We start from the raw sequence: 12,800 nt of genomic DNA, 5'->3' as shown, positions 1-12,800 counted from the left end.
CTCCTCCTTATCCAACTGTTCGCACCTTCCCTTCAGACTCGACACTCTAAATATGTAACTAGGAGAGGAAATAAGGTTACAGAGAATCCAAAATCCAAACTTCAGAGGCACAGAGAATTCAAATATCTCCTTCCCTCCTTTAATTGGATGATATTTAGTTTTGAATTAGTCACTTGTTGCTGTTTGGAGAAAAATGGCCAAACAGAAAGAACCCATAATACTTGGACTATTAGAAAGAAACACACACTAAACATTGCTGAATTGCAATGACTTGGTGAAACACATGTTCTAAGGAAAGACTGAACAAACTTCATGCTATTTAAGACCCAACCACCATACCTCCAATGCTTTCTTGTGTAGAATTCTTATCATCGTGGAAGTGCAAGCGAGATCGGAAGAAGAGAATATAGACATATGGTTCTCTGAGGGTGTTAAACATAGAGATACGGAGACTGCTGCTTCAGCAACACAAGTTGGCCAAGTTTACAGTCACAATGAAGAAAGAAGAGAAGTAGAACTGGAACCATTTGGATCAAATCTAAAGAATATGTCTAAAATGTATATTTTCCAAATAGTTTTGTTTTCCTTTGTCTGAGCTAATGAGCTTTGTTATTTATCCTGTTGGCAATTTTAAACGTTAATTTTATGTAAATTTGGATATTATAACAGAAGGAAATATTCCAGGAAGCGCACACCTCTATCTGTCCAAAGGACATGATGATAAACATATCCTTTGTTTTATGTCATATCACTTCCTGTCAATGAATATTACTTTTACTATATATTCTGATATTATGTGTTTAAAAGTAAGATAAAATAATTACCTAAAGTTAATTTTTAAATGTTTAAAGAATCGATAGTTTATTCTAAAATGAATTTTTGGTTTTATGAAGCAATCCACTCACTACGTTCCTGATTTGAAAATGGGTTTGCAGTTCTGGAAGAACTAAATTGACATCTGATTCACCTGTAGAACAAAATAATACAGTGTAGGAAAAATGATACTTTGCAATATTAATTAGAGAGTAACCAGGAGTAGCCACTCTTCATAAAGATGTTCACAAAAATGTTATATATACTAACAAAATAAATAAATGAAGCATGCTAGATATAGTTTCAACTAAATTATATTTCACATGAAACAATAAACAGCCAATAACAGTGATGTTCTGTAGTATACAGAAATAAATATTCAATGATATAAGTTTAAGTGTAAAATAAGAAGTCACATGATATATTAAGTTTAATGACAAAAATGTCAAAAAATGTACACCTAAAACTCAAGAGGAAAACTTTAATAGTTGTTCTATTTATATATAATCATTCTTATATAACTGGTTACAGATTTTTAAAAGTTTTCTCATTTTATATTGTATTTATAACTTTTACTTATAATAATAATAATACTTAACAGTAATTATAAAAAATGACTAAGTAATTAACCCCTTAAAGTACAGAATAGGGAATATTGTAATAATTTTGTATGGTGCCAGGCGGATACTAGATTTATTGGGGTGATCATTACATAAATTATATAAATGTCTAACTACTATATAGTACACATAAATCTAATATAACAATAAATGTCAACTGTAATTGGAAAAAAAACTAAAATAAGTAATTAACACATTATTTAAAGAATAAGAACTTAAGTTTTAAATAATAATGTACACTAATCCTTTTGTGTCTAGAGAAAACTAAGCTAAAAAATAAGGTAAATATAATAAAAATTATATTTCACCCTGGATGGTGTGTCTAAGTGGTTAGAGCATCAGCCCGTGAACTGAAGTGTCCTGGGTTTGACTCCCGGTCAAGGGTATGTACCTGAGTTACAGGTTTGATCCTTGACCCGGTCAGGACGTGTGCAAGAGGCAACCAATAAATGTGACTCTCTCCCATGATGTTTCTCTATCTCTTCTTCCCTCTTATTGTCCCTGCATCACTCCCTTTCAGTCTCTCTATAAATAAATAGAAAAAAAAAATATCCTTGGGTGAGGATTAAGAAAACAACAAACAAAAATATTTTTATGATAATTTTCTTCATATTACTGTTCAAACATAAAGATTAAAATGCTACTCCTCATGAGACATCTCAAATCCTCTTTTGTTAATAGAGACACAAGAAATTGACTGCTTTCTTCAAACTGAAGGACCATTATAAAAACGTGTATACTCCTACATACCCAGTTTGCCTGATCATAATATATATATAACTTGGCAAGAATGTAAGATAAAACCATCATTCTATAGAAGTCTAAGAATCAAGAGGACTTTATCTAGCCTTTTCACTGATTTTTGTGACCCCAAAAATTTATATGCTATCAAAAATAATTGTATGTTACTAAATGACGCCATTATAGTGAAGGAAGATTTATGGATAGGATAGTAATAAAGTTATTGGTTAACACATAGAAGTAAAGAATATTTTTACCAACACCATAGTCTACTGTGGGTATAAATTTCACTCTATGCTTTCTACAGATAGAGGATAAAATATGACAGTAATAAGAGTCATAGGTCCAAAAGATTATAAACTATGGTACACAGCCCACAGGGATTTGTTAGGTAATGAAGGATCTCTAACAATATATCCTTCTTTGTCATTAGATTGTTTCATGAGATTAAAAAACAAACAAACATCTTTTGCCCTAACCAGTTTGGCTCAGTGGATAGAGTGTCAGCCTGCGGACTGAAGGGTCCCAGGTTCAATTCTGGTCAAGGGCATGTACCTTGCCCAAATAAAAAGTGACTTCAATGTATTCAGTTAGGTTCTTAATAAGCCACTTAATTTCCATAAAAGGCCATGAATCCTTACCAACTGATTGCCAAAACAGATGTTCTTTGTTTCATGGACTTCATTAAAAAGTCATCATTAAAAAACATCTTTTGCCCTAACCGGTTTGGCTCAGTGGATAGAGTGTCGGCCTGCGGACTGAAGGGTCCCAGATTCAATTCTGGTCAAGGGCATGTACCTTGGTTGCAGGCACATCCCCAGTGGGGGGTGTGCAGGAGGCAGCTGATCAATGTTTCTCTCTCATTGATGTTTCTAACTCTCTAGCCCTCTCCCTTCTTCCCTGTAAAAAATGAATAAAATATATTTTTAAAAAAACACCGTTTAATGCAGGTTAATAACATAAAGGTGAGTACAAATTTAATGAAAGCAAATGTGTAAGGGACCAAAACAAATGGAGCCAAATCTGTCTTGTGTTGGGGTAAAATTTAGAACATAACGAGTGAATGGATTGCATGCTAGTCGGGCCATGTTCCTAATGGAATTATTGCAGTTTTTCTTATTGATCTTCGATGGGGATTAGACAGCAGAGGTTTCCGAATGTGCTCTAGAAAAAGAATTAAGAATGCCTTTTTTAATGAAGTCCATGAAACAAAGAACATCTGTTTTGGCAATCAGTTGGTAAGGATTCATGGCCTTTTATGGAAATTAAGTGGCTTATTAAGAACCTAACTGAATACATTGAAGCCACTTTCTATTTGTTTGGAGGAGGGAGGAGGGAAGACCTTCAGGAAATCTACCTTTGTACACAGTGCTGAATGCGCTTTCACACAGCAGTAATCCGACTGTGGTTGTAATCAATTTTGCTCAAAGTTTTTTCAAAGAAAGCATTATAAGTACCTGCACACATAAAAAAAAAGTCATAAAAATATTGATAAAATTCCTACACTACATAAATTTTAAGCAATGTAGTTTTATGACAGTATCCTCAAAATATGCTAGATGCCAAGTGCAACCCCAAAAAACAGTGATTATATCTGATGTATGGAATCACTGAAGATTACATTTTTATTTCCATTTCAGAGTAGTTGGTTTTAGTCCATTTTTATGGCAATAGGCACCATGAAGAGCAATTGTCTGTGGAAGGCATTTGTAGTGCATGCTTATAAAACCATGTCATCCGTGCAGAAAAGATGCTTACCTTAATAATTTCAATAACAGGAGAATGCACATAGATGGTTAATAACAAGTATTAAAGTTAATAACAAGATAACAAGTATTAGGGAGGAATTGAAAGGCTGAGAAGGGTATTATAGAAATGTTGAAAATATGATATCCTAAAACCTGAAAAGATGTCCTAAAATACCACAAGACAGCTTGATCTGGTAATATATCATTTAGATGCCTCAATTATGAGTTAGGGGTATATATTGAGTTTATATCACTCATTCAATAACCAATTTTTGACCACAGAGCCAAAGCAAAGGAAAAAACAAACAAACAAACAAACACTGCAACAAAACTAGATAGCTTAAGTCTTCATTTTATATTTTCTAGAATGTGACAGCTATATTTATTGCCATTTGCAATGACTGAGTCTGAACCTCACTTGCTTTTCTTAGAGAACATTAGCATGACAAACTAATAATTTTTAAGAAATAAATTCTTACTAAAGAATAAAAAAACAAATTATATTATTTGTGAGTACTAATAATGTTCTTTAAACAAAAGATTAAAAATTTACAGCAGTGATGGGGTATGAATCATTCCTGGAATATTAATGAGAGTTTACAAATTGAAAAGCTTCAGAGGCCATCAGTCAAGAGCAGAATAAGCAATTTTGTGGACAGAACAACTTTATTAATTTGTCTAATTTATTAGTATTTAAACTGTTAATGGGTTTAATAGTTAATGTAATTATTCCATGCTAAGAAAACTTTGATTTCTACTTTACCGGGTGGGGAAATTTTAAAGCAACATTTAGGCTGATTAATTAACATATACAAAATCCCAAAGGTTTTATAGAGCAGGTGTACTTAGAGAATTACAAGTAGTCCAAATTATTCTTAATATCTAGTATGTAAGGTGATATGTAAGGATTGGGTGGGTTGCTCTAGGTCGAGCCTTGTTTACCATTCTGGAGAGTTTGGATTTCAAACAAGGAATCACTGAAAATGTTTACTTTAATACAGCTAAGCAGAAAAATATTGTGTTGCATTTTTGAAAGTGGGTACAGGAAGCAGAATGGAGGGTCCATGGAAAGGAGGCAATTAGGAATGATGCTACTAGGACAAGCCAGGGGAGCAACTTGTGAGGGTGACCTTTCAGGTGTCACGGTTGGGCTGAAGGAAAGAAAAGGATTAAGAAGATCAATATGGGCCACCTAATGATGAATTTGATATTCAGGATGAGGAAGCATTAATGATGAGCCTTAGGTTTCTGGCTTGGGAAAGCAGGGGTTTTAAGATTCTATTCACAGAGATGAGACATATAGGAGAAAGTCCCTTTAGGAATTTAGAGAAAGGGTGGGAATGATCAGCTCAGTGCACAAGTTCTGGAGTGGCATTTCCGCGGTTCCAATCCTGAATTGCTACTGCATAGCCATGTGACATGGGAAATTCACTTAATCTGTGTCTCATTTTCATCATATGTAAAATGAGAATAGTCATAATATTAATCTTAGCCCCAGCATTTCTTCTCTCCTTCTCCTGCTTTAATTTTCTTCTTTACATTTAAAATACAATCAGTATTTTAATATAACAGGTACTAAATAATTTACTTATTGCATTGTTTATTTTCAATTTCACCCCATTGGAATGAAAACTCTATGAAGGTAAATATTTTATTTAACATTTTACTATTTCCTCCATCTATAATATTTTTGGCATATAAAGACACTCAATAAATACATGTTTAATGAATGAATAAAAGTTTGGTACAGTAGCTGGTATAGTACATATGCTCAGTAAATAAGTTATTTTGATTGCATTAAGTAAAAATAATACATTTGGCACATAGAACACCATGGGCCCTATAGGTTGCACGTTTGAGATTCAGAAAAGGAGGGTGAACTAAATATAAATTAGGTGGGTAATAAAACAAATAAACAGGATGCCACTGGGAAGAAGTTAAGGGTGGAAAGCTTGTGACATGCAAGGGCAGAGCACAGAAATGCATCAATATAGGGCAGTTTGGAGTCATGAAAGCCAGAAAAGATACTAAAATGCAGCATCCAGAGAAACACAGGAAGGAGCAGGAGAGTGCTGTATAAATGAAAGTCAGTGAAAGGTAGAAGTTGAAAGATGAAACCGTCAATAGTGCCTAACACTTCAGAGGAGAGAGTACCAAGAAAATGATAAAACAGCAAATAATGAGATACATATCATGATTAAAACTGCAGTAAGATTCTGTGCCTAAAAATAAATCTTCAGAATCAAGTGAACAAAAAGCAATGAAAGGGTTTGCAAGATTAAGAGAAGAATATTGCCGAAACCGGTTTGGCTCAGTGGATAGAGCATCGGCCTGCGGACTGAAAGGTCCCAGGTTCGATTCCGGTCAAGGGCATGTGCCTGGGTTGCGGGCACATCCCCAGTGGGAGATGTGCAGGAGGCAGCTGATCGATGTCTCTCTCTCATCGATGTTTCCGATGTTTCTAACTATCTCTCTCCCTTCCTCTCTGTAAAAAAATCAATAAAATATATTTTTAAAAAGAGAGAGAAGAATATTCACAGGACACACATTCTTTACCTTTAATTCTCTCAAAGAAAGAAAGGACAGAGTAACAGAAAGAGACTATCTCATGTTTGACTTTATGTGACCAGAAGTTGGTGTTAAATGGGCCAAAGAAGTAGTCCTCCTCTGGCTCACACAATAGAACTCACAAAGGCAGCTGGATGACAGGATGACATAATATATTAGTACTCAGAGATAAATTCTGAGACCAAGAATGCATCTAAACTAGTTAAATTACTCCACTTTTTAAAGAGCAAAAACGTATGAAAACTCTACAAGTCTTTTCTCTTTAAGAAAATACTATAAAAGTATACAAACAACACCCACATTCATCTAAAATAAAAACTATTTTTACACGGCTCTCATTAATTTTAATTAATCTTTTTTACTACAGGATGTCTAATAAATTTTACATGAAGAAAGGAAAGTTAGAATTAGTTATTGCTAGTCTCAGCAATGTGGAGATATTTTCCTTTGCTTTATATTTGCAGTTTGAGAAAATGACGAGTTTTTAGTAATTTTCTTAAAGGACATTTAAAATACAACCAGTATTTTACAGATAATTACAAAATGAATCATAAGTGGGTACAAATTGAGTAATTTGATTAATTTCTAAGTTGACCTTTAGAAAAGTATTTGTCTAACGTTTCTTAGTTGTATTTTTATTATATCCAACTGAAGTTGCAGCTACTTAATTTTCATGTGATTTTTAAAAATGAAAACTGCATTGTGGATATAAAATCATTTGTTTTGTAAAATAACTGTTTCGCTTCAGAAACAGTTTGGATTTTGATTTGTATTATGAACATTCCCATTGACCATTTGCTTCTCTTTCTATCAAGGCTTGTTCTTTCCAGAGTTACTTTGTCTTCCTTTTCCATTTTTCACTTGTAAATTTAATGCATTAAGTAGTTACTTTTCTGGTAGTTCAATGTATTGTTCACTAATATAAAATAAAATACTCCTGATGGCAATGCATAGCTTTCTTCAAGGTATGTGTCCTCATGCTAGGTAGCCTCTGACCCAGATCAGAGACCTCCACATTGCAGATATATCATGTGCATCCCCAGCAAAATTGTCCATAAGAATAAATTCATTATTCTGGGAAGCTGGATCTATAAACCATGTAAAATGTAGAGGAGTTCTGCCTATACAATTTCTGGTAAGTATAGCATGACTCAGTGTTAAAAGCTGGGTCAGCTTCAGGTAGACACACCTCACTAAAATGTTTATTGCGCCATGAAGGAGAAAGGAAATACAGTGGGAAAAGGTATCTTCTCTGAAGCAATAAAGTGTTTTATATCCGTACGGTTCTGCCTTGATCAATGGACAATTAGCTCTGGAAGCGTTTAGCGGTAAGGTCTCTGAGTCAGTCATAGGAACCCCAAGTTACAGCCACATGATGAGAAGGTAAACTCACCAGTACCACGGGACAGATTGTTGTGGGTGGTAGAATATGGTCCTTCAAAGGTCCACAGTCACATTCAGGTTTTAGATGAGAAGCACATTTATTATGCAGCTGGGAAAGGAGAGAGAGGACACTCTCACATTTTGCACGACAACAGCAAACATAGGACAGATTGTATTTCAACTCAGAAACAGTAAATACTTTAAAGGTACCTTAAAAGAATTATAAGAACAAACAAGCAGGATCATAATCAGATGCATATTGCATTTGCCCTCTTATATCTACCGTAAATAAACCATGCAGCAACTTTCATGACACAGCCTCTATATTTCCTAATTCTCAGAAATGTTTATATTAAAAATGTGCTTTAGGTTTTATACCAAAAGAAACCTGATTTCTTTGACAAACACACATTATTGTCCATTAAAGTTCTTCCTTAGCATAATCTTGCAACCACTGTGCACTGTAGATGCTTTTTTTTTTTTTTTGACCCTCCTGTTTTCTCAAAGTCATTCCAAAGTGCACAGCTCAGTATGGGGCATAATTGATCCCATCATTAGTTTTAACTTTGTAATTCAATATGTAAATGTAACCAGAGATTCATCTCAGTAGGAGCAGGATATAAATATAAGAAGATGATTATCATTATAAAAATGTACCTTTATACTGTATTTATCAGCTCTACAACAATCTAGTGCATAATCATACAATGTATTACTTACTTTTCAACATATATAAACCTAAACAGATACTTGAAATAATGTTGGCCATACATTTAAATTGAGATGTTATAACATAGTACATTAAATAGTGATTATGTTAAAAATTTGAGGTGGTGGGTTTTATTGGAATCATACAGATTTGCTAAAGTAACAGTTGTTTACTTAAATGCTTCTAGGGACTTCTCCTGCCCCATTCCATATCAATTTAATGTGAAATATAATTTTTAAAATTATACATGTTAAAAATGACTTAAAAAATAAATAACATCTCTTATTTAAAACAAAAAAAGGAACTATGTACATCTGATTGCAGTTTTGACTCAAAAGCTCCCCCTTTTAAGTCACGGATAAATTAAATTTCACAATAAACTTACCTCTCTAACAGTTACTTGGCAAACAAGGATAGGAGTATAAAGAGTGCTGACTTACTGTGGCTGATGGCACTCTATGGAAGGGGGCATTTCTATTGCCCTTCAACCTAGAAAGTCTTCTATGCTAACTCCCTGCCCTGGATTTGGAGTTAAGGCTACTTGTACTGTAGCCATGCACATGTGGCGGCATTATCTGAAATAAAAGCACCTTTACACATTCATCCATAATTAGCAGCTCTGCTTGTCAGCAGCATGTTAACTTCTTATAAAAAAAGTGGCTTAATCTAATCAGGAACTGCTGATCTTTGTCAAGAGGCAAGAGATGTTGAAAATAAAGAAGCAGTTGAAGCCACAGGAAAAAAAACAGAGCTAATTAAATGAACACTGATTTGGGAAATGCATATTTTCTTCAAAATAAAATTAGTGACTAGCTTAAATGTATTATTAACTTATTGTACTTAATCAATTTTCTTAGACTAAATCGTGGCCCTGGAATTTGGGATTTAGAGATAATGGATTACCAAGTGTTATGGGTTGAATTAGATCCCCCAGATTAGATATGTGGAAATCCTCACTCCTGGTAGCTATGAATGTGTTCAAGTTCAGAGGAAGTTACACTGGAATAGTTTGAGCCCTAATCCAATGACTGGCATGCTTATAGAAAAAGAGAAATCTGGACACAGAGAGACAGACATGGCGGGAAGAAGGCCATGCATGACAACAGAGTTCGGGATTTGGTGATGAAGCTGCAAGTTGAGGAATAACAAGGGTTGCCATCAACCACCAAAACTAGGAAGAGAGAGGCAAGGAAGAGTTCTACCCTACAGTCTTCAGAGGGAGCACGGTCCAGTTGACATCTGATTTGGATTTCTACCCTCCAGAACAATGAGAGAATGAGGCTACATCACGCATTTTGTAATATGTTGGTGTGGTGGTCTTAGGAAACACGCATGCCAATCAGTGTGAAAACCGAACCAAAACCAAGGACAGACTACGTGCCTTCAGGCTCTTAAGTACCAAGGTTTCCCAGAGAAAAAGCTTCAGCTTTCTGAACCTGCACAACCTCTCTAAAACTGAGAATGCAGACTCTAAGAAGCCCTTATAAATAGCAGGATCCAAGATAAAAATTCTTGTGTGCACAGGGTGAGAAAGTACTGATTTTTAATATTGGTTGCAGTTTCCAGTGACTCTGAAGGACAGAGGGGAAGGACCCTTTGAACATCTTGCCAGCATTGGCCACACATGACCTGTTCTAACAGGATTTTTCTGTTTTTAATTTCCTTAACTGGTTAGATTTGCTGAAGATAGAATTCAGTTCAAAGAGCCTATCTTTATAACTACAAATGGCAACATAGAATAACATCAAGAAATCAGAGGTACGTACTTAAAGGAAGTGTTAAAATGGGTTTATAACTTTAAAAATTTATCTGAACTTACTTGCATAGCTGATGTATATTTGAATATTGCAAGATTTCTTTAAAATCTGAATTTAAGTCACATATGTAAAATACACATTTATAGTAAGAAGAGTAGTATATCAGTCATTAAATTTAACTTAGAGAGGGCCATCTCTAAATTAAGCATTCCATCAAGGAATTAGGGAAATAACGTGTATATTGGACCAGAGCTGGATCAGATGGTAGTCGAGCAGTGTAGACAATGTCAGCATGCAGACATACAACCACTGGAGAGCATCCAGCCTTTCCTTTTGGTGTGGATTAAAAGTACAGAAAGTATTCAGAAAAAAAGAAATAGTATGTCAAGGAAATGTTCAAGAAAGTTATAGAATTGAATATGTTCTTGAGATGTAATAAAAATTTAAAGTGGGTTGACTGAAGGGTTTAGAGTAAGCACAATATCAGGTAGCAGGGGAGCATGGCCTTCCCAAGGGACTGTCAACCAATATGGGGAGCTCCATAAGGGCCCCCTAGAAGGGAACAGTATACACGCCATGTGCCTTAGCTTAGGGTCTGATATTTGAGGAACTGAAAGGCAGGTCAGGATAGGAGGTGAGGGCTGCATTTATTATCACAGAACTATTAGAGGTTGCTGAAGGTGGCATATGATAATAAACTAGTATTTTGAGAAAATGATTCTGGAGGTGATAAGCAGCCTGCGTTATAGGAAAAGTACCTTCTGTTAAGGAGATAAGCCAAGAGATTCAGATCTAATCTAGTTAAGAGGTGCTAAGAGCTTGCACTTGGGCTGTGAACGATGGAGACAAAAACTGAAATTCGAGAGAGAGAGAAAGAGAGAGAGAGACTTTAAGGAGAAAATTTCAAGTCTCAGTGATGGGTTGGCTATATGAGATGAAGGTGAAAGACAAGAATAAAATAAGTAGACTTCTAACTCTATCTCCAATTATTAGAAGCATGATGATACCAAGTCTGATAGAGTTAGAATAGTTGCTATGAGCTTCACCTAAGATTTTGTGAGAATCAGTATCACATGGTCCTGGATGTTTTCAGAACTGGAACTGCTGTTCCAACTTTGGGCAACCACTGATCCACCCAGAGGGGAGAGAGAAATGGCATGAGTAACATTCATGGCATGTCTTCTGAGAGCCAAGAGTTGGGTTTGGTGACCCTACATAAAATGTTACCTAGGTTTCACTATGATAATAATTGTCAATTACTGAGCACCTACTATGTATGAGGTTCTGTCCTAAATACATCTACTTATTGAATTATTATTAACAATCCTACAATACAGGTATCATTAACTCTATTTTACAAATTAGGACATGACCCAATACCTGGCCCAAGATTACACAGCTACTATCTTATTAGTTGGAGAATGACCATCTTAATAATCTAATCAATCTGACTCCTAAGACTCGAGCCATCTCCAAAGGTAATATATAAAAGGAAGTAATAGCATTTGGAGAACCCTGAAATGAAGTCAACTCCTAGTCTCTGTTTCTCTCTGCACTCTATTCCTCTGGACTTCATTCAGATAGGCTTTCTAAAAGCTCCACATCACTGGTGCCCTATTCCATCAATGCCACAACTTCTGCTAGCTCTTTGCTACATGAATAGCACTTTCTGGGATGTATGAAGACATAGAAAGATCAGATTCTGTTTGTTTAAAGGCAATCAGTAGTCGTCGGTGAGCATCGGTCAAGAGCAAATTACCTTGACACTAAAATGTGCACACCGTGGTTAAAGAAGAAAGTATGAATTATACCAAATATATAAACGGTCTTAGTAAATTATTCTGTTTAACCGAGGCACAAAATCAATATATTAATTAGTTCTTATAATTGCTTAAAATAAAAAATCCAAATGTACTCAGAGGCTAAAGTCACTTTTGATAAGGTTATATATTTTTCTGAATATATGAAAACTCTCTTATTTTTTGTGTGATTCTTGTTTCACAACCCAAATACCCATGGGGCCCTGAAGACTATGGTTTACAGCAAATGAGCTTGAGGTGGGCCGGAAGCCTCAGGATGGAAACAACTCAGGCTGTAAGAGGACAGCCATTTTTTCTGACTCGGCCTTAAACCACGGTGCCTTAAACCATGGTTGGCTTATTTTCGGAGTAGAACTGAGGTATATAAAGACATTTACAGTTTAGACCAAGCATGTCAAACTCACGGCCCATGGTCCGCATGCGGCCCACAAGGAATACTTTTGTGGCCCAGCCAATATAACAGTATGTAAGAAATCTTTTAATAGAAATTTCATGACTTAATTTTTATAATATCCTGTTATACCTGATTATTAATAACGAGCTACAACGTTCCCTAATGACTGATTACTATCATCGTGTTGCATTCATTTCCCTTATGCGCAGATGCACCATTTCTCTCCACTAATACCAGCAGCGAATAT

General features: G+C 35.2%; 1 protein-coding gene across 4 annotated transcripts in view; it reads right to left on the bottom strand.

The window, feature by feature from the left end:
- DGKB (diacylglycerol kinase beta) overlaps positions 1 to 12,800 on the bottom strand; it is a 533,513-nt gene that overhangs the window by 361,961 nt on the left and 158,752 nt on the right. For all 4 annotated transcript variants that reach the window (XM_015558205.1, XM_015558206.1, XM_006779053.2 and 1 more), the window contains one exon: positions 7,884 to 7,982. In XM_015558205.1, the coding sequence (XP_015413691.1) occupies positions 7,884 to 7,982 (99 nt within the window). The remainder of the gene's footprint in view (positions 1 to 7,883; positions 7,983 to 12,800) is intronic.

This window comes from Myotis davidii, unplaced genomic scaffold, assembly GCF_000327345.1.
Source record: "Myotis davidii unplaced genomic scaffold, ASM32734v1 scaffold168, whole genome shotgun sequence".
In the NCBI taxonomy this organism is placed as follows: Eukaryota; Metazoa; Chordata; class Mammalia; order Chiroptera; family Vespertilionidae; genus Myotis; species Myotis davidii.
This window is presented reverse-complemented; position numbering and strand designations above follow the sequence as displayed.